The sequence below is a fragment of the Hippoglossus stenolepis genome, chromosome 22, assembly GCF_022539355.2.
Source record: "Hippoglossus stenolepis isolate QCI-W04-F060 chromosome 22, HSTE1.2, whole genome shotgun sequence".
Lineage (NCBI taxonomy): Eukaryota > Metazoa > Chordata > Actinopteri > Pleuronectiformes > Pleuronectidae > Hippoglossus > Hippoglossus stenolepis.
Window position 1 is genome coordinate 5,301,101 of NC_061504.1, and position 23,116 is coordinate 5,324,216.

The 23,116-nt window shown below is 40.1% G+C and overlaps 1 protein-coding gene across 2 annotated transcripts in view; it reads right to left on the reverse strand.

The window, feature by feature from the left end:
- Positions 1-6,207: 6,207 nt before the first annotated feature.
- Positions 6,208-23,116, reverse strand: part of LOC118101652 (anoctamin-4) — a 44,291-nt gene continuing 27,382 nt past the window's right edge. For both annotated transcript variants that reach the window (XM_047338583.1, XM_035147576.2), the window contains 15 exons: positions 22,819-22,879; positions 17,296-17,378; positions 16,470-16,610; positions 15,442-15,606; positions 15,214-15,250; positions 13,634-13,745; positions 12,679-12,736; positions 10,972-11,069; positions 10,645-10,787; positions 9,870-10,022; positions 9,628-9,775; positions 9,427-9,546; positions 8,306-8,411; positions 7,149-7,353; positions 6,208-6,843 (listed from right to left, as the gene is read on the reverse strand). In XM_047338583.1, the coding sequence (XP_047194539.1) occupies positions 7,162-7,353; positions 8,306-8,411; positions 9,427-9,546; positions 9,628-9,775; positions 9,870-10,022; positions 10,645-10,787; positions 10,972-11,069; positions 12,679-12,736; positions 13,634-13,745; positions 15,214-15,250; positions 15,442-15,606; positions 16,470-16,610; positions 17,296-17,378; positions 22,819-22,879 (1,617 nt within the window). In that variant the 3' untranslated portion in view covers positions 6,208-6,843; positions 7,149-7,161. The remainder of the gene's footprint in view (positions 6,844-7,148; positions 7,354-8,305; positions 8,412-9,426; positions 9,547-9,627; positions 9,776-9,869; positions 10,023-10,644; positions 10,788-10,971; positions 11,070-12,678; positions 12,737-13,633; positions 13,746-15,213; positions 15,251-15,441; positions 15,607-16,469; positions 16,611-17,295; positions 17,379-22,818; positions 22,880-23,116) is intronic.

The window sequence follows — 23,116 nt, forward strand, 5'->3', positions numbered from 1 at the left end:
TGTCCTTGGGCAAGATGCTGAACCTTCAATTGCCCCTCATAGAACAACAAAAGTGCTGCTAATAGATGCACTGTATGAATGTGTGTGTGAATGGGTGAATGTAAAACTGTACTGTAAAGAGCTTTGAGTGGTCATCAAGACTAGAAAAGCGCTATATAAATACAAAACCATTTACCATTTACAGTAAAGTGCTTTGAGTGGTCATTAAGACTAGAAAAGCGCTATATAAATACAGATCATTTTAAACCATTAACTCTGACGTCTGTATGAATGGTGGGATAGAATAAGCACTGCGTATAGAAGTGCTGTATACATGTGTGCGTGAATGTGACTTGTGCTGTAAAGCATTTAGGGATCGATAAGACAGCAAAAGTGCTCTGTAAATACTGTCCATTTTTCAAAAGAGGAAAAACATGTTTTTCGACATATTTATAGAAATTGTGTTAAAGCCTCAAGTGTGTTAGAGACATTGTAAAATTGTCTGGTGCACTACTGACTACACTCATATACTACATGCAGTATATCCCACAGATGTATTCAGACTGAGAACAAAGCAAGATTTTGTTTCATGACATTTGTTGAAAGTATACTTCAGGAGCATTTGTACATAATGTCGGTGTTTATTCGCCTCAAACATGCACTGATTGTACAGACATTAGTCGTAAGCGAGGGCTTCAACTGTTCTTTCTATCATTTCCCTGCAGTTTCTCTCTTTTCTCCTCTTGTCTCACACAGTCCTGAGATAGGCACGATATTTTCACCCTAGTTGATACATTGCCAACGCATGCACGTTGCAATCCTCACCTCCAATCGTGGAGGCTAAAACGTGTCCCCTTGTGTTTTTCAAAAATTTGCGGAGCATTTTGAAGCGCATGGAAAGAATGTTTACTGCATGTCATTGCCTGTGGTGTGGCAGATTGCAGAGTCCATCTGAGCTGACCTCTGTATCCATTTTCATTAGTCATCAGATGTACACTGTGGGTATGAGCAGAAGCCGTCTATGGGGAACACGTTCATTGTTCAGTTAAGGATTAGCAACTGATTGCGACAGGACCCTTCACCTCAATGGCACTCCAAGTCAAAGGAAAGGGAATGAGGTGGAATTTCCATCTAACAGAGGACCAGGGGGATCATTGTGTGTGACAGCCAAATGTGAATCTGGTCACTGTCGCAGCTGCTAGCTTGCCATGGTCTTGGCTTTAATAACTAAATTCCATGCTCACACAGAAACGGGGTCTGGTGACTTCTAAATGGCAAATATCATAAAGTGTCTTGTGCAAACTCAGAAAAACTAAAAAGCATCAAGAAAAACTGCGTAAGATGAAGAAACATTTAGAAGAGGCTTGCAAACAAAAATAAGAAATGCAAATCAATATAAAAGAAGCTGTGATTTTTAAATGCAAATCCCATTTCTCTGCATTTCACATAGCTTGGCTGCTTTTCAATCCCACATTTCTTTTCATTTTAAAACACAGACCAAATGAAGCCCATATTGGATAAAAAATGTTTATGCTCTCACACATATTACACTCATTAAATTACTAACACTGTCTAAACTGAAGGTATACATCCCCTGGAGAGGAGCTGCTGCCACTGCAGTAAAATAAATACAATTAAATGTGTTCGTTTTGGTAATTGTAAGTCTGAGACATACAAATCAAAACAAACACCGAGGGCTTGTGTAACGATTTCTTTAAGAAAAATAAACTGTCTTAGCTTGACTTTAAAGGGACGTCAAACAGTGACTGCAGCAAGTGATTGACTGTGAGTAAAGTGGATCAGTAAACAAGAAGAAATAGCCAAATAAATGAGAAACTGTTTGAGACAGACAGACAGAGAAACACCAGGAGAAAGAGGAAAACAGACATGGACATGTCAGCTCTGTTGCCCTGGCAACTGCAGCCAGGAAACAGCAGGAGTGTTTTATTTTCATGTTTTTCTTTGTTTTCCTGCTGTTTGCAGGGATGATCCAGGATGTGACATCAGGGCCTCGCTGTTTAATGTCTGTGTGTGCAAACAGTCTGCCATGCAGCTTACAAGCAGCACTCATTATCTATAATACCTAACAAAGCAGCTCGAGCCTTGACATTTAAAGAAGGCGTGTTTGGTGATCCATCTGTACGGCGTGCAGGTTACGAGGGGCAGGAAGCATGTGTTGGACGCATGGCTTTCTGTCTGTTGTGTTTCAGCCTCTGAGGGATGCAAATATTCCATAAGAGGAAGGATTTGTGGGGAAAAAACCAACCTGAATAAAAGCACCTGAGCTAGAGGGAAGTACACTATGTACGTTTGCTTTGAAGCTGGAGTGAACCACTTCACACGCTGCATGGGGCTTCGGATGCTTATACTTTTACGAAACAGAATTTAATGCATTTTATTATATGAGACGAAACACAAGCAACAAACAATTAAACAATGAATTGTGGGACACAAAAAAACAACACATGTTGGGAAAGTGCAAATAAAGGTTCAAATCGATTTAAAAGTGAAGAGGGGTGGGTGAAGAGTCCACAAAACTGTGTAACACAGGGGGAAAACAACAGGAAAAAACATAACATGCCTCCATACTGCTTGTATTTACTTCAATTATATTGGAATTGGCTGCAACAAAGTTTAGCCCTGAGAATCCAGAAGTGTTTTGTGGACTCAAACACTTCACCCACCCCTCCATCGGCATAGTGGTGAGTAGATAAAGAGTGAATTTGCATTATTCGGGCATTGAGGAAGAACATTAAATACAATAAATACTTTACGGTCCATACTTACACTGACACAGTGTAAAGCCCAGTGCACCAACTGATAACAATAAGCGGGGACGCCAACAACAACCAAACAATGTGCCGCAGGATCCCTCCTCCTTGTTGCCGGCAGAGTTTGAATATTTTTTTCATTTGAATATTGAATCTGAAAACTGCCAAAGGTGAAATGAAATTGTTATTAAAAGAGTTCCTATGGCAGCACTCCCCTCATCCAGAAAGTCACACAAAGCTACAGGATATGATGAATGAATTTTGTTCTCATAGATGAGTGCTTATTTATATAAACACTAGAGGGAACAGAGATCCCCGGATTGAGTGCCTGTAGAGTTCAGTCGTGCGTGGCACAATAAAAATGATGATTATGATGACGATAATAGTTGGATGGTTGGATCAGCAGCTTGTAGAACTGAGAGGTTCAGTGTTCAGGTTGACTCACACGTGTGTTGGGCTGTGCAGAGAGTAATAAATAATACCACTTTGAAACCGACTGATAAATGCACCAAAGGCCTCTTTATTGGGCAGCCGCTTCTGTAAGTTGATCAGGTAACACAGGCCAAATACACAAATATGAACAAAAAGTCACAGGATACTGCAGTGGTAATAAAACCAGTTCATCAAAGTAAGACTCAATGAAATTTGCATTCATGTTTTGGGCCAATTCGTGAGTTTCACCAACAATTTATGGGTTAACTCCTGACCATAATCGTTCTGCCACCAAGTTTTGTGATTATCTGTTGAACCATTTTTGCATAATCCTGCTAACTAACAAACAAACAAACAAACAAACAAACAAATGCAGACGAGAACATTACATCTTCAGGTAATTAAAGTCAAACTTACTGGAAACATAAACACTTGAACACTGATGGTGTGATAAGAACTACCTAAAATTACAGAAACCATCTTTCAGATAAAAATGTATTGGACGTGTATTTGGACTTTTGTATTTATGTCCTTGTCTTATCAACTGATGTGGGGACGGCAGGTTTCCTGTCCACACTGCAGCCAGCCACCAGTGGTGATCAATGCTTTGCGTTGGCTTCACTTTTGGGGAGCTCTCCTGTTCTCTATCCTTATAAATCTATGGTAAAACAGTCTATGGTTAAAAAACAAAAATGAAACAGCCAAATGTCAACGTGCAGTGTCACAGAGATGGGGAAAGATACTGATGAGTCGAGTTTGTTTTAAGTGGCACCAGGCAAGTTCTCTGCTTGGTCGCACAGTGTAATGACTAACAAATGAATACACCATCTGTGTTTACATTGGTTCCCTGTGAGTGTTGTTTCACTAATTCTTTCTGCCACCAGGCATGAAATTTAGCTGAAGGCTTGATATATGGCACACAGGAAGTGCGTCTGCCAGTGCGCTACCAAAACAGATGATGGTGCTTTTGTTTGCCCTGGTACCTCAAAGTAGATTTCCCCCAGGTAGTGGAACTGGTGAATGGTGGAGAAACTACCTGGCAGTGGAAATAGAGCCCAATTGTCAGAGGAGGTGTTGAGGAAAAAGACAGACAAACGGTGAGAGCTCTGGGACCTCAGAGACAAACATTCACTTGCGTTTTTTTCTACCAGATCAGTAAATAATCAAACCTGCCTGCTTCCTAATACCACTGGGTGTTTCACTCTGCCGTCATCATAGCTCTGAGAACATGAGTTGGAGCCTGAATCGAGATTTTTACGGTTGTGTCTCGCTTTGGACACTAGCCATGTTGTGGTCCTATCCTCTGATGGAGGCACCAACAGTAATCCCACTGCTCAGTTTCCACTAAATTTGATTGCTTTACAATTTAGATGTTACCACTTGTGTTGTTTCCGCTCTTCAACCGGCCAGAAAACGAAACCAGGATAGAGTGAGCGTTCTGTCCTCTCCACATACAGAACACCATCCCTCTTTCTGTTCCTCTGCACGCTCACTGCTCTACCACACCTCTGTTGAACCACACTGATTACACAGAGTGCTGTGCTTCCAAAGTGCGGGGATATATGAGGAAATGTCAGATATTATCCTCTGACAGCCTTATGTAACTCTTGGGCGTGTGTCGGGGATAATCCTCTTAGAGAGGAGCAGAGTCGCCTTGATAGGAAACAAAACACCATTTGTCTGCTCTGCCCCCTGCTTTTAATAATCAAAATGGAGTTTGAATGGAGGCCACATCGGCAGAGTAATCCACGCTGAAGGACAAGCCTCTACACTCAACCTGTGATTAGTGTCATGTTCAAAATGACCAGTCAGTTGTAGGCGTCAGATAAACAGATGTGTTTGGGTAATAAAAAACTTTAACACAATGCTGTTGTGACTGATGTGGTGTTGGACATGCATGCAGATGCTTTGTCCAAAATAAAAAAATGTCTGTGAGGTTTTACAAGGTTATGTAAATATATATTTATACACTAAATGTGAAATATAGAGTTGATTTTCCAATTTACCAGTGAACAAGCTCATAAAAGTGTCTTGAAGGCAGAGTTATGTTTCATCATAAATCACAGGTCAGTGAGGATGATTGTAAAAACCCACTTCTGCACTGAGAGGGAGAACAAGCTGCCCAGCCACTGAGACCAGCTTCATGGGCCACAAAGTTTTAAAACGACGTGTGAATGTTAAAGAGGACGCACAGTCAGATCGTCACATTTCAATTCAACAATATCACATCATAGCATTAGCATCCTTAAAGGGAGTCTTATAAAAGCACATTTTCTGACCCAAAATGGGTTTATTAAACCTTCCTGTTTGTGTTATTTTTGGTTTGACCTGCCCTAAATAATGATGTTACAATGTCAAGTAGATGAAGACATCTGCTTCTTCAGTGCAACTTAGCTCTCTGACTCCCCCTGATGCTGGCAAAGATACATTTAGTTTGTGTGTGTGTGTGTGTGTGTGTGTGTGTGTGTGTGTTTTACATTCAGCAATGAAAAAGTCCTATATAGACTCTATTTTTCTCAGACTCTTTGTTTAAGTTGGACCACATTTAGTTGGTGGTGTTTTAGTGTAGAGGCTTTCTGCTGCTTTTGTCAATGCATTGGAGCAAAACTTTATTTTTTATCCGGCTTTAATTTTGGGGAAAACTTAGGAAAACAGATCCGCTCCTTAATTTTGGGGAAAACTTAGGAAAACAGATCCGCTCCTTTTCTTGTTCAAATTAAGTTTTTTCCCCCCCAATGATGTCACTAATATGTTGTTGGATATAAAACCATCAAATAATTTTAACTTGTTTAACTTCATCACAGGAATAAGAGTAAAGTACTGAAAACGAAAGTATAATTTCAAGTAAATATGCAATAATTATCGATTAAACTTGATTATTCATATTTGTTGAGTTGTCTTGCTTATATCCATATTTCACATCTTTATCTGATCTAATGTGCACTGACCAAGTGACTGTTTGTGTTACTGTACACTATGGTTAAAACACACACACACACACACACACAACCAATTCAAAGTCAAATTTCTTTACAATAAATAATGTTTATTACTGCATTTATCAATCTAAATTCAAATACATTTGCAATGTAAGCAAACTGTGGACAGAGCCACTTCTTGAGTAGAATAACTTCTTAAATTATTTTTAATTTTGTATTGCACTACACTATAGCAGAGCAGAGCGCCTGACATTCATTTAAATATCTTTATTTACAATAAAGCAAAATGTGAACTCCTTAAACAAGGAGCAATGTAAACAGGGTTTGTCATTCAGTAAGCTCCGCAGAGTGTTTTTCTCACATCTGAAAGAAGAAATCGGTAAAAGCTGAGCCTTGCTTGAAACCTACATTCAGGATCTGAAGACATACACTGTTGACAGTCCAAAGTGGTCGAAACCCATCCGCATAAAAACTTTATTTGTCTATTTTTTAGCAAAACCCGTTGCCAAATGTTCAAGGGAACATCTCTCATGGTGCAGACTCAGGGGAGCTCCTGGATCGCTGTGACCCTGCTGGGCGCAGTTCGTCAACTGTCCACTTGGAGGTGCTGGTCTGACGTGGCAGGAGCAGGCTGAGAGTGCAAGGGTCTAGTATCATGCAGGAAACCCAGCACTCATCACTTTCCTTCACTCTGCATTGAAAATCAAACACCAGCTGATGACCTGGAAATGAGAGATACTCTATGGTGAGTCCAAACAAGTGAACACTGAAAATTAAATGTTGTATTCTACACTTCTATGTATCTTTCCTTTGATGTACTTTAACTTAATCTTTAATTATAACTGTAAAGAGTTCAGGGACCTCAATTTTTTGCCTTAGAGCAAATCCCAGATAGAAAAACATTGGTGAATATCATAATCTTTGCAAAATCTGCGTAAGTGGGTTTCAAGAAGAAATTTCTTCTTAATAACGGTTGGCGAATGAGGCCCAATAAATGAATAAATTGTTTAAGAATGTGTGGTTCTACCAGTGTGGTGCGTTCAGGGCCATTCCTTGTGGTGGGCCCTGACTTTCCTCTTCTTCTCGTTCTTCTCCTTCTGCAGTCTCTCCAGCTCGGCCTCATACATCATCTCCTGGATCAGGTATTTCTCCCTGCGCATACGGTCCCGCAGGTCCTTCGGAAGGTCTGGGATCAGGTACGCGATCAGGGTCTTGATGGCAAAGACCATGTGCTGCAAACAGTTATCACAAATATCAGAGGATACCCCCCCAAAACAAACGGAATACTTAAAATATTCGGAACTATATTAGTTCGATGGATACTTTGGGGGGAAAACTAACTCTGGGACTTTGACGCCCACCGTGAGATAGAGATAGTTGAATAATGGTGACTTAGTTACTGTAAATTCTTTAAAAGGGAAACTTTGAGTTCACAAACCTATGTCCAAAATAAAATACAAGGTCTATAAAACTGAAGTAGATTGAAATGGCTAAACCTTCCTTTATAGATTACCTCTATAAAGTTTATATAGCAGACAGGGAACGACATCAACATTCATTTGTGTTTCTGTGCTGACTCAAAGTACAATGTTCACTTTCTCTTTTAGCTCTGTTGTTGTGTTTTAGCTGCTAAGAGCTTTGCTAAGGGATTTGCAAACAAATGTTTCGTAGGGCTGAGTGGACCAGCTGATTTAGGAGATTATTATCTCCACCAACAGGGTTATATTTTCATTGCTGCTTGTCTTTGCTGTATGTTAGCAGGATCAAGCAAAAACTGCTAAACTTATTTTCTATACACTTGTTGGAAGGATGCCGTATGGACCAACAAAGAACCCATCAACTTTCGGAGCAGACCTGACTAAGGGATTTTTTTCACTTCATCTAACTTCTATCAATGATTGAGCTGTACTCTCCATTTGTCTGGCTAGTAGTGCTGATTGATATCCACTAACGGTCTTAATTAAGTGTCTCCTCAAACAGACAGACATGAATTGTATGGTTAACCTGGCAACGCAAAGGCTAAATTGAATCCTGCAGTAAGTCCTGCTTTAAGGCCTTTTCAAAAAAAAGTCCAAGAGAGCCAGTTTGAGTTAATCTGGTTAAATCTATCATCGATTAAAACAATATAACAGAATCCAGTTGTGAGCTCAGCCTGCTGTCTGGAGTCATTAATCACAGACTGACCTCAAAAACGATAATGAACGCCAGTCGAGCTGCCAGGACGTGCCAGAACTGCAGAGTGTACGAGTAGGGATCATCAGAATCTGGAGGCTCCCTGTAGTCACGATACCTGGTGGATCACAACGTGTAGGTCAAAGTTCATGGCATAAGTAGAACTGATGACACAAAAGTCAACAAATTAAACAAAAGTAAAATTCACTGGTGTTCAGCTCAGGCTACTGACAATATCTGTATAGATACAAGCAAGACATTATTATTAAATGTCATATTAAGCCTCAAAATAACATTTGTATGCATAACATGTTTTTAGCTTCTACCTGGCTACATGGTTATATCTACAGTATTTTCACCTTTGAACTATTTATTTTGTGATTCTTATTTGGTTAAACCAACATTACGCAACATTGTTACCATAAAATAGAAGCTTCAAAATGTGTTTGATGGTTCACTGACTTGGAATAGAGAATTGTGCTACTGTCATTCCCACTCATCACCCTGAAAGTCTGTTCTTGCTCAATGTAACTTTGGTGAGCAGGTACATTAAAATCTCCAGTGATAGACGCAGCTTAAATGGCCAGAATCAGGTCCAGCAAGTTCAGGAGTAATGCTGAACTGAAGATCAGTTCAAAAGACGTAGAAGTCATTAAAAAACCAGCGTCAATTTCCAATATTCAGCCAGTAAACATTTAAAATATAAAAATATAAAGAACAGAGTTTGGTGTATTTGTTACAGCAGCAGCTGTTTTGGTTCAGGAAGCCGAGGATCATGGGTAATATCCCCTGTTCAGTTCAGTGAGTTGGACGGCACAGTCCGAGCTCTGGTTTTGTTTTTCTCTATGTGAAAACCACTTGGACATGGAGCCCAACAGAATTAATCACCACATTTAGCTGCAGAGGGCGCTGTTGCTCAGTAAAATTTACATAGTGTTGATTTAATAAGGATCATTAATGAAGTGATGGATGAACATACACAAAATAGGTCATGTAATCTGTCTTGGTGTTACACAAACGCCTGCAGCCAAATCTAGTTAAAAATGAACACGTTTCCATTTCCAACAGATGTTTCTGTTTTTTGGAAACTGTACTGGAGGCTCGGCCACCGACACCTAACAGTAACCTTATACCTGCAGTACTTCACAGCCTCTCCAAAGAGCTCGGAGCCATTTGTCCCGTACTGCGATCTCCTCTCAAAGTCAGACACCCGGAACACGGAGAGACTGGCGTTGACGTAGCCCCTCATACATCTGAGGATCACACGAGAAATGAGTTTATGCAGCGCTTCCCGTGTCGAAATGAAAGAAATGACTTGTGTGACTCTCACTCACCCCTCCCCTGCTCGACCCTGACCAGCACAAGGTCCATACTTGTAGGCGTAAACAAGGCGCGGGATGAAGTCCGAGGTAACGGCGATGACGAAGGCATTGGTGATGACAGACAGGATGCCGATGCCTTCCAGAATGCCATACCAGATCCCTGCCACAAACACACACAAATTCACTTTCACACCATATTCCTATTAACGGGATAGAGATAAATGGACCGTTTTTAACTAAATTTATTTATTTACCAATGTCTTTGGCTTGTGATGGCAGAGGTCGGCGCCACTGTGTGACAAACTTGTAGGCGTCTAAACGGATCTCGATGACATTGTTGAGCAGTGCTAAGAGAGGCGCCAGAGGGAAAGCTGCCACAAAGATGGTGGTGAAGCCGAACTGCAGAACTGAAACACAGAACACGCATCGATGGCCTTTAGATCCACAGGCGTGTCCATCATGGGTAACATGTTAGACAACAGTTGCATCATCACACATCCGGCAGATACGGTGAGATACAATACAACAACGACCTGAAGCTTATACTGATGGGAAAATTCCTCCCACAGTCCAAAGACATGCAGATTGGGGTTAGGGTAATTGGAGACTATAAGTTGACTGTAGGTGTGACTGTGGGTGTGTGCTTGGCACTATTACAGTATTAAATATTCAGCCTGTGTATACTTTGCATTATACCATCATTTACCTCCCTTGTTTACTTAAAAGTATTGAATAAGATGAAATATAATATTAATATGTATTGAAATTGTAATAGACGGTGGAGAGCAGGTGAAGAATTGCCTCGATACAATCCACAGCAGATCACTGTCACAATTACGTAACACTGACTGAAGCTGCTTGGCCACCAAATGAAAATGTTCAAAAATTGTGTTGCGGAAGATTAAATTGCTGAGTACATTTGGGATAATCTTATAAATACAAACCCATTATTAAAGGTTGTGGTTCTAACATGGGTACGTTTTTTTTTTAGCACTAAAAAATGTGTTCTGCGCTTGAGATGCTACTTACTCATCTCTAGGTATTCATCGAAGAGTCCGTAGGCATTCATTGGCTGCAGGTTGTAATCCCTCTCCCACTGTGGGAAGCCGGCCTTGGCGTTCGGCCCGTGCTCTCTCCTCAGCCGCCGCCGCGTCCACCAGTTCTGGATCAGCCTAGACAAACAGCAGCAGTGGAAACATGCAGCAGGAAATGTCAGAAACCAATGATCCCGCATGGAGACATTACTGTATTATCCGTTATCATTCCGCGATCAAGAACACGGTACGGTGATGCCACATCTGGCTGAAAAGTCATTCAGTTGCAATGAAGATTAAAAGGCAAAACCTTGGAACTCACGGGTAGCCAAGCTCCATAAAGTTATTCCAGGTCTGTTTAAGCACCATGATGATCCCCATCTGCATACACAGGTCAATGAGACAACCACTGGGGTGACACTGCAGAGACGAGGGTAGAGAGAAGGATGTAGGGTCAACTTCAACTGTCAAACAGCTAGCAATGGCAATTTTAAAATGTAAGCAGAAATGGAGTATTTTCATTCTTTTTTCATATGGATGGTTGTGTGTCTGTTTGTTGGTTCTGTGATACACTGGCGACCGGTCCAGGGTGAACCATGCCACTCGCCCAATGTCCGCTTCCCACCGTGACCCTCACAGGATAAGCGGATGGCTGGATGGACTTTGTATTATCTGACCCCTTTAGTGACATTTTTCAAAAACGTGCCTAGTGGCAAATCTGGGGACTTTTTGGACAAACTACTAGAATGGAAATAGGAGTATTGCAATGTATTGATGATAGTCGTACTATTTACACATTTCTACCCTATGTGCAGGACACAGCTCTCTCTCACTCTCTCTCTCTGTCTCTTGAGTGTTGTAGAAAAGAGAGAGCAAACTGGAAAAAAATGGGTTAGTGTGTAAAGTAAAGAAAAAGCTGACAGTTAAGTGTGCTGTGTACACTGTTGAGCGAGGAAATGGAAAAGTAGAACACAGAGCAGCCCAAAGTTGGCCTCCAGCTACAGAGAGAAAAAACGTTTGTCGTACTGTTTTTGTGAAGTTTTTTTGGCAATAATTTACAAGCTTTAGAAAGCTGACATCAAATATAAGTTCTAGTTTGTTGATTTGTGGTATATTAACATACACTTCAGTGATGAGTAGCCTTTATATTACACAATGAATACAGTGGGTATGTAAAATAATATTGGCTCTTGATGCTCGTGAAGCGTTTTCTGGCTGTGAGCCGCTCCACCTTCACGCTTCATTTCCTTTTTGCACTGTATTGTGGGATAGTAGCGTAGAAAAAAAAGTGTTTTGGTATGCATACTAAACTGAATAAACTTACCCAGTGTGAAAACACACTACCGTTGACTTTTATATACCCAAAGGCTCGTTAGAATTAGTATGTGGTAAGACTGTGGGAGACGCTTTCTCTGCAGAACTCACATTTGCATCTTTCTAAATTCCAAAGCATTTTATTATGTATCTTGCATTTAATTTGCTCAAAATGTTTTACAATGTGCTTTTTGCATCTGAAGAGCCTCTTCAATGCACAGGCACTTTTGTAAGCAAGCTAATTTACATTGAAGATGCAGCACAGGCCTCTAATGTTACACACATTTATATTCCGGGTGTTCCTCTTAGACATTTCCCTGGAGCTTTTAGCAGATTTGCAAATTCTCATTCAAGGCACTAAACCCTCCAAGCACAATCATGACTCTGCAGAACTACAAATGGCTGACTGGGGCTACACTTGTGCTGCACATGTCACATTTACAGAGATTTTTCCATTTCCATTTCTGCAGCCAGGGGAACAAGTGGGAGCACATTAGCTCAGCACGTAAAAGCACCACCTCAGGCTCCTCTGTCCCCTTGGACCACTTCAGTGTTTGTTCTTTCCCCACATGTTCCCATAAGCAAGCAACACTTCCTGCTGATGGCGGTTGAATGCCTGATGGCGGGGCAGAGTGTATTAGCTAAACGTCTAAACGAGAAATACTTGGATCCATAATACTTTGCTGTTATTGTCCCACGGGGATGCACTACTCACTTCTTCCAGTTTCCAGCGATTGATGAGGCGTAGATATGCACCAGGCCGCCCTGTGAACCTGCCAACCAGGGGAAAAAATAAAAAATTGTTAGAGTAAAGTCTGTGTCAGGTGGCAGAAGGACAATCAATCTGAATTTTATTTTTAAGTTTATTGAGAAACCAAAAGCCCCATAAGCCACAGTGTCACTTACAATGGAAGAAAAGAAAACAACATAGCATTGACATTCCTCTGCCTTAAGCGGTAAATGTATCAGTATGGATGTGATGCTTAAAGCTACAAATGCCTCGCGCATGGATTCCATAAAACATCTATTCTACATATAAAAAACCTTCATATTGAGTTATTAAAACCTTGGGTTGAGTTTTCATGAGTGTGAGCTGAGCCCTAAGGGTAATATTTACTCTATCTTCCTTGGGGAAATTCTATAAAATGAGTAAATATTCAAAACGCTATGTTTGTTGTTTATCTTAAATATATCGTATATGCCTCCGAGTTTGTTTTTGAAGCAAACAGCTTTTTTGTTTGCATCTCAACAGTGACAGGATCCCCAGCAAAGCAAAATAATGTTTTCATTATTTACTCTATACGTATTTCCACTCTGCAGTAAAGTCTCTCTTTCAACATTGATTTCTCAGAGAATAATTCATGGATCTTGATGGAAAAAGCCAGACATGTTTAGGGGACTCAGTTTTGTGTGGAATTTGGTCCAAAAATGATGGATCTAGTGAATTTAAATGTGGTTTCACAACAGGACTGATGGGCATTGGCGGAGGTTTACAGTCTGAGTGCCATCCTGGTTTGACCTTTGTTTAAAACCTGTAAAATATTATTTGTCATCTCTCCTATTTAATGATTTCATCACCTGTCATATATTTTTCATCTTTTTACTGACTAAACAAAAATGTACAACATAATCAGTCCACTTCTGCAGTACCACCTATGTGCCTTTCTCACCTCCCCAAAAAGAAGGCGATGTAGAAAGTGGAACTGTTGAGGTTGACAAACTGAAAAAGGAACATCTTGAGAGTAAAGCTGTTCTCCCACTCGGACTCCGTCCTTGGCTGCTCTGTGGAGGTTAAGAGAGAGAAACAAGCAACAGTGACAGGAACAGATAAAATGAGATGTAAATATGGAGATATTTCAAAATCTTTTCGCAAAATTAACGCTAGAACCAATGGATTTTGGGGACTGATGCCCATAGCGATATCAGGGAGTGAAGACTTTGAGATTCCTAAGATGTTGTTATAAAACCTTTGTGACAAAGAAATGTCATCCAGGCTTAATATTTTAAAGTTTAATCATACATTTGATTAAATAACAACAAATAAAAAGAAAACACAAATACAACCAAATTTATCAAACTTGAATTAGAAAAATAAACATTTTGTAAATGTAAACATAAATGCAAATAAATGCTTTGTTTTTTTAGTGAAATAAAAGGCACATATCATGAACGTAACTGCCAAAGCTGATATGTCTGTGAAAGGCTCATATTTACCGGCTGATAAATCGGTCGGGCTCTAATTCACACATGCACAGAGACCTTATATCCTTTCAGTGAATTTACCAAGGAGACAAATGACCACATATTCTAATGAGATAGCTGGATAAAAAAGTCTGGCATCAAATATTTAGCTTAAACGATACTCAATCTGCTGGTGTAGTTAATGTTAGGATTTTAATAATATAATTAGACACTATAGCCCCGAAAAGGATCGATTTTACGCGCACCATGTTCGTACCTTAACAGAAAGAATTAATGTTTTGTTATGTGTTAGGACTGTAATCCGTGGCATACAATAACACTGTACTTAAACTTGTTCTCATACATAAACCTTTATATATATTACAGTATTCCTTTAGCTTTATTCAACACCACACATACATGAATGCACTGTGCTCATTAAGACACTGTGACCTATGCCTTAGAAAGAAATCAAGCAGCCGCCTCAGCTTCTGAAGGCCAGATAGGAAAGGCGTTGTCTTGTCTGATGAATACGCATGCTTACGCACACAGAACATACAGCCGATAAAGCAGAAACACAATGTTTCTCACTCCAATGAACAACACCGTATCTGCAAAACTACTGAAGACCCACAAGGCTTTAGCCGGGTCAAAGATTGTTTTTAAAACACAAAAAACAAACACTGTCAGAATGTGAAGATTTGCCCAGCTACTATCAAAGGAGGGACGAACCTGGGAGCGGCTCCTCATCATTGGTGGATTCCAGTTCCAAGATGCTGGGACCACGCCTGTGCACCAGCAAGGGAGAGCCAGGGCCAGGGTGACTCCCCCTCGTTACTGACCAATGAAGTTCTACCTACTATTATAAATATTGCACCTGTCGTCCGTTCGGGGCGACTCTTGACTACCCCGTGCTACTGACTTAGCCGAGGCTGTGTATTGAGTGCCCATAGCTATGTGCCCATAGCTATGCTGTACCTTTTCATTGCTTCTGAATAAATACTTGTTGAACCAAACCGAGACCGGCTCTTCTCATATCTCGGGACAAAAGAACACAACATTAACTTACCTAAGTTGGTGAGAAGAAGAGCAACTTTTTCATAGAGCTAGGGGAAAAAATACGGTACAATTGTTATAAATTCATTGCTGCTTAACATTCAGGTGTTTTGTAGTTTTGTGTCTTTGGTTCTCGGCTGTGATGGGTTACAATTATCTCAGCTAACAATTTAATAGTTTTTTTGACCTTTTCTCTCAGCAGAGAGAACAGTAACGATGTCGGTGGACGGCAGAAACTCACCACGTTGAGGAGCATGATGATGCAGAAGTTGATGCAGACTGCCGTGCCCGTGGTCGCCACCTGAGAGTTGTTCCTGATGAGAGCCCAGCCGAAGGCGGCAAAGGTGCTGACGGTGATCACACGGTAAATGACGATGCCAAACACTGCGGCAATCACCACCAGTATCTGTGACATCAGAGTGTTATGCAAAAGGTATTACAACAACAAATACAGCAAATTCACACTGCATTTACACGAAAAATATACACACAGATGCAACAATAGAGAATACTGTAGGTAGTTAACAAGAGACATCCTTTTAGTTTAATTGAGATTTCATTTTCAGGAGTAAAATAGCCAAGAGCAGCATAAACATTGTTACATCACTAAACACAAACAATAGAGAAGGACATTCAACTGTCACACACAACACACAAGTAAAGGCAATATCCAGTTACAAGGTCAATGACAAAGATCCAGTTATGATGGATAAGTACAATTTTCTAAAGGAAATTTCAGGAGCACTCATGTTGACCAGGAATAATATTTCCTCTTTAAAATACACCTAAACTCCGCCCATAGTAATCAGCTCTGTCAATTCCAGGTCCTCTTTTGGTTTTTACACGTGTACGGGTATGTAAATTCACACATAAAAAGGAACCAGCTCAAGGAGAGATTTATATTTAAAAAGCCTGCCAATGCAAAAGTCTGCAGACATTGGGATGGCGACTTGGAATCAGCAGTGTTGTATGAGATTTCTACTATACCATGGAAGGGTATGAGCAATAGATAACTGTATCAACTGCATAAACATGGAACCTAGAATTTGATAAAATATCACAAAGAGAACAACCGTGATCCCAATATGGAACCCTGGGGCACACCCCTCTAAGTTTGTTTATACAGAATTTATTCAAAAATAGACAAAAGATAAAAACAATGTAGTAACAAGACTTTCTATTAAAATAAGTATGGCTGTAAGACACAATTATTACAAAGATGAGAGTTACACACAGGCTAATTGACATTTATTCACCACTGACACTCACCATGAAGAAGATTCCGGATGCTGAGACAACAAGACGACTGTATTTGTCGGTGAAGGCTTGGTAAGGCTCAGGCTTTCCAGAAATGGGGTTCATCCTCTCCTTCTTTGAGTATTTGGCCTCAAACTGAGGACGTATTTCATCCTGAAAGACAAAGGACAAGGACAACAGGGAGTTAATTTTATGCCGCTAGAAAAATCTAGCGGAAGTGTTGTTTCATAGGGACGTAGTTTTTTTTCAGCAGCTGTATGGTAACAAATAAAGCTAGAAACCTGTGACTACCACCAATGTGTAGCTATGAGGCTTGTTTTGGTTTAAGTGGACTGTTGGGCCTTGACAGAAGTATGCGCTCTACTGAGTGCAATTCTAGTTGTTTCTGTGTTACTTTGCAGCAGGTCCTTGTGGGTTTTGCGGCATTGTTCTAACAAAGGCTACCTGTTGAACTAATGTTAGAGAGACAGGGTTTGGCTGAAAGGTGAGTGGGCCTGGTGACAACGGTCACAGCGATGTTGTCACCAGTGACATCATGACCCTGGCCACCAAGTCCCCATTCAGACCTAAGGTTGTGAAAGCCTTCATTTTACAAGTTTTAAAATTCAAAATTTTCTGTGTAATCCACCACAATCGCACCTTTTTAAAAATATATGCCTGCAGACTCACCTAAAAAAGACAAAGAACAAATATTCCTCAAGGCCAAAACTGCTCTTGAGGCAGAAATACTGTTGTTGTTTGGGTTTTTAATCAAAGAGAAGCCTCAAAGACTCAAAAGAGCAACGAGTTATCTACATTAAACTGCAAAAAAAAACTGGGTAGAGATGAACTACATCACCTCCTCTTCCTCCCAGTCGATCAGATCCCAGTCATAAGCAAGGACGGCTCTGCGTCTTTTCCAGAACTCTAGAAAGACTGTTGCTGAAACACATCAATAAAACAGCATTAGGACCATCTGTGTCATAGCTGAACATAAGTACTCCTCAATATTCCATCCTCCAAAATTCAGGGTTAAACTCCCTGAGTTAGTGTATCTTCTTCGCTTCTTCGCTTTGACGAATTTCCGTCAATTGGATTCCAGAGGGCGCCGTGTGAGATCAGTGAAGACGTGACAGGGGAGGGGGATGTGTGATATTGTGAGCCTGAGGGCTGTTCGAAGGGCAAATAGGCCTAATGCAAATTTTCATGTTGGCTTAGAAAGAGTGCACACATTTTACTCAGCTAACAGTTCTTTTTACATGAAAACCTGTGCTGGGAAAAAACAAGAAGCACGTGTCAAAGAGTGTCTCGATGAGAGAAGCAGAACTTCTTGTCCCTCTCTTCACAAGAAGAGAAACACAATTAGAGTGAATATCAGGAGCAGCTGTCAGGTAAACTTGTCTTCTTTACTCTCCAAGTTTGATGTAGCATAAGGCTGTTCTGTGACTTTGTGACAAAGGTGAGAGTGAAATATCACTATTTACTAAGTTTGAGTAATGCCAATAGGCAATCATGTTTACAAACTGCAGCTAAGAAAAGAAATCTGAATTCTGCATGAAGTTAAAATCACACTTTTCAACAGCCACCCCTGTGGGGACCAGTTCAGATGATATATGGGAGTGATGAACCTCAAAGACAAGACAGGGATTATCTCGTCTCTCAGTTAAGGTTTAGTCACAACGGAAAGTTATGGAACAACATTGACTGAAATACTGAATTTTGATTAACTAGATATATTGGCCAACATGGATTCATATCTTTCAGTAAATCAAGTATTCAGCCGAGCCGCGGTATAAATAGCATTTTGGTATTTGAAAATGTTTAAAAGGAATCCTGGGGGAACCAATTTGAATGGGCCCGAGGCAGCTAATAAAATTTATAATATTATTGTTATTTATAATTAAATTCTAGGTGATATGCTTAAGTTTGTCTGTGGATGAGATGCAGAATCTCATCCAGGAGGAATCAACAGGCAGCAGTGCTGAACAAAGTCCTGTGGATAGCTTACTTATTGCACGTGTTTACCTGCCATTGCTTCTGCAGGGACTTTGCTCTGAACCTCGGTATTTCATGCACTAGCTTTCCGTGGATTTTCTCCATCGCCGTTGAACGTGCAGCAGAGCAAAAATGTTTTTTTGAATGTGTCCAGTGAAGGCAGTGTATCTCATGTGGAGCCAGCAGGGGTGCCCACTTCTGAGGAACCCTAATGAAGGGATTTGAGCTGTTTCTTCCCTGCAGTTGAACCTGAAACATATTCATTTGGACAGCGGCAGCCGCAGCAACTTCCAATACAGAAGTGGTGACTGTAAGGTCAGTACACCAGCAAGTTTTCTTTTGATTTAACTTGATAAAAATGTAAAACTGGAAGTAAATCATTCGCAGACATCAGAGCGGCCTCTGCATGTGTGTGCAGCTGTGAAAACGACTCCAGTCCTCTACGTTGCTCTCATGATAATCATCATGTGTACTTATACTGAAGTTTAATTCAAGTTTGGCATGTTTTTCTTATTTGTACGCTCATTTCTACAGTTTTGCTCTGCTGATCTTTTATTGCAACTGTACAATTTGTTGTTTTATCAAATTTCAAACCATCATCCTGAGAAACTTGATACATTCTTTTAAAAATCCTTTTTTTTATAGTGAGTGACAAATAGTAACTTGTTAGTTAGTTAATAGTAACACATTTCAATAGGCTGCAGGACTTTACTGCTGGCACTGTTTAAAGTTGTGGAACTGGTTTTTAAGAGTTGTCGGAGTTAGTTTGTGATCGAGATGGAAGTTACAGATAACTCATAATTATTTTAATAAAAGTTAGGATTTGCCATTTCTTCTCAAGAATAAACACGACAACAGATCTAACCCTCCATGTGTCCTTTTCTCTCAGCATTGGTTTTTGATGATAATCATTCATTTGAATTCAGTTTTGTCAGTTAATGAGATAACATATCACCAGCTAGTTTACTCACAGTTAGGTTCATGTCTATTGCAAGGTGCCCTCCCTGCTGTGGTTTTTGTAATTTGTTTGCTCACCCTGTGATGTTGGTTCTGCGGTGAACTGCATTTCACTACAGCACTTTTAGTGATTTCTGGTTTACCATGTATCTTTGTGGCTCTGCCTGTGTGTAGTGTACCTGGGCAGGTGACACACGTGGAATTTTATTTCTCCTGTTTCTTTTACATCACACAACCCTTCATGCCCTTTTACATGGACATTTTTATGGCGACACTCATATGTACAACATTTGCAAATACCTCCAAAAGGCTTTCAACAAAATGATCAGCTCATTTTGATGTTGCAGCTGATCACTTTAATCTTTGCCATATAAATGAATAGAAGCTGATAACTCTACCTGATTACACAGGGACTCCCCTGAGGGAGCGAGACATTTGAATCATGGGATTCCTGCAGAGCCCGAACCTGACTCTGAGCCTCACCCAGCCAGAGGTCGCCCGCTGGGAGTCAACATCAGAGGTGTCATCATCAGGTACTCTATTAATGTCAATGTTTCATAAATTCAATATTGGGAATCACATTATCCCCAAGAAAGGAAAGGATAGAACAGATACATGATATTGACCAATCACTAGTCTACAAACTACGACACCATCATGGCAAAAAGGATGGAAATGGAGAATCCTCATAAAGGACAGTGTTACCTATTATGGAGCAGATTAAATAGTTAGTAGTTAGCAGATTAAGTAGTAGTTTAAAAACTGAAAAAGCTTTCAACTCTGTTGGGTGGAAAATTCATTAGGTATCTGGGTGTGTAACACTGGCTCCAGAGGAAAACAGCCCCATTAAAGGACATTTTGTTCATATTGTTAAACATTTTCATATTCTAGAAGAAAGGACTTGTGACTTTTGACTTATGAGAAAGGAATTGGAGTAAATATTGTGGAAAGGATGCTGTGTTTATTTAGCCAATAGGCACTCATTCATAATTATTTTATGTAGATGTGTTTTATTCTGTTTAAAAAATGTGAAAACGATTTAAGGTTCAACCCATATTTGTTTGCTTCTTCTCTTTATTTGTTTCTTTGCTTACTGTATTGAAAATGTGAAAAATGTTTAAAAGTACTACCTCCAAAATGTAATAATACACAATGCACTTTTTTTTGACCTCCTCTTGACTGAAACTTAGTTCCACTTTTTCTGCAAATCACTATAAAACATTGATAAGTGTGAAACAGATGGAGTTTCCACTGGCACCAGGACAATGTCTGAGTGTCTGAATTATTAACACACACTAATGCAGCAGGGCGTGCACTGCTTTCATTAGTGGGTGTACAGTGGAGTGAGAGATGCATCACTTTACTGTCCGTGATAGTAAGTGTTCGGCTGCCACATTTATTCTCCTCAAACAGGTTTGACAGAGTCCGATGACACTGGCACTCACCAGAACTACACTTTTTATTAGTTTCAATTCAAATGTCCTGACAGTGTTTGTGTCACACACCAAGCTACGGAACCATCTAGTAATTCCTTCTCTCCTCTTACCCCTCAACAGTTAATAACATCCTCATCATCCTGGGCGTGCTGACCTTTGCCTTTCAGCTGTGTTTACTTCTGGGCTTCTTGCTGAGATTCAGGAGATTCGACAACAAAGTAGCAGAGGCCCTAAAACACTCAGACACCCCCGACAAACTCGTTGGTGAGCATTCAGTTTGCTGTGTTTTTTGGATACAGGAGGTGTTCGGTTGTTTTTGAGATATTATTCACAGATTCAATCTTTGTTCATTTTTTTAATATTCTTTAGTAAAAACAGATTACTACTCACGTCATATGGAATCAGTATAAACTGACTGGCCCATGAGAAAGAAAAGGTTCACGAGCAATTAAATAGTAATAAAAGACATTGTCTGCACGTGTTTCTTTTAATTGCAATGCAAATACAAATCATGTATTTTATGTCTCCGGTTTTTATTCTTCATCAACTTTGTTTCCATAGTAGCCAGATTACATATATGATAAGATGATATGAGATCTATTTAATGTGTGGCATTAAAGCTAGGGTCTCGTCAAGACTAAGCCCCCAAAACACATAAACATGCACTGCCAGTACACCAGCCAATCATTTCTTTAGGTCCAAATGAAACAATTGGTTTGGTTTGTTACAGTCCTGTGAAGCCACCCGGACAACTTTAGCTATTTAAGGCTATCGGGACGCATAGAGGATTTGAACAAATAAGATAAAAAGTGTTTCAGAAACAAATTAACAACCCTACTGTTAAATTGTATTGTGCCATACAACAATATAAAAAAGAGAATGTTCAAACATCTTGTAGCTGTAAATTATTTTCTACCCCGCTGTGACGTATGGTTAATTGATTTCTTCTTTTCTTTTCCTCCAGTCCCCTTCAACGTCTATCCAGACAGTTACAAAGAAGCCAGCTATCATCCATTTGACTATGACACTGCTGCTGTGTCATTGCCTGTGGTGTCTTCAAGTGATGACACCTATGAACATTATGAAACCTCTGGAAGATCTCTGTTTGCACCTTTAATTCCCTGGGACATTGTTCAGAAATGACAGGCTCCCTGCCCCTCTGGCAATTACCATAAGTAAATGAAAAATGTGGACATTCGAGGTTAGAGCTCAATGACAAACATGTTGGAGTTAATGCAGTCTTTTAAAACAATGTACAGCCAGTTTTAAAAGTAGTAATAATAGTTGTTTTTTGAGAAGCCTCTGATGTGTGAAAGTTGTCCAGGATACTGCAATTTTATAATGTTAAAGCTGAATTTATCTTTTAATCTATCTAGTAATTCCAGACATCTGTCTGTTTGTATGTGCAATAAATATCTGGAGAACTGTTCATCTTATCGGCTTCACATTTGCCATGTGTATTGTTAAGGGCCCAATGAAGTGTTGAATTTTGTGCCATTTGAACATGCAATACTTTCAATATTAAGAAACTTTATATAAAGAGATGACCAGTGCTCTGTAGCAGTGGCGGCTGGGACTCATCAACGTCGATAGCAGCGCGTTCACCACAATGGGCGTTTATGACAACAACTGATTCTCCAGTTTGGGGCTGTGCATACGGAGTCGAGCTTCACTCAACTTTGAAGGCAGGTTCAGAACAGGCACTGCTCTAGTATTTACAATGGGTCAAATGAGTGTGTGTGTGACATGTGTGAATCGCCACCCAACTCTGCAGTTCCCCTCAGCTCAACACGGCATTTTAGCCACTTTCAGCTCTTTGTTTTGGTTTTATGGCTCCACATGTTTGGTTCACTCTCACCACTCTGCTCAGTGTCTTTCTTGGCAGCAGAAAGCAGCTGCTATCAGATTCAAAGCTCAGAGAAACCAGATTTATTTGACCTGTCCTCTCACCAAACAGCTGGTGAACATATTGGAGCACGAGATGTAAAACTTACCCCAGACAGCCATGAATACGGCAAAGAAAACAGTGGCCCCGTTGTCGAAAAGATGGGTGACCTGAGAATGAAGAAAGGAAGTTCTTAACATGATGCTGAGGAGATATAACACTTTTGTTGTTTTTCCATAAAGAAGAGTTTAAAACAACAACCTTCACTCAAGAGCAAAAATAATATATTTAATTATTATAAATATTTATCAAGTACTGATAACATATTTATCTTGATATCATTTTGAGCCATATCACCCAGTCCTAGTTCGTAGTGGATATTTATAGATTGTCATTGGGCTTCCTCA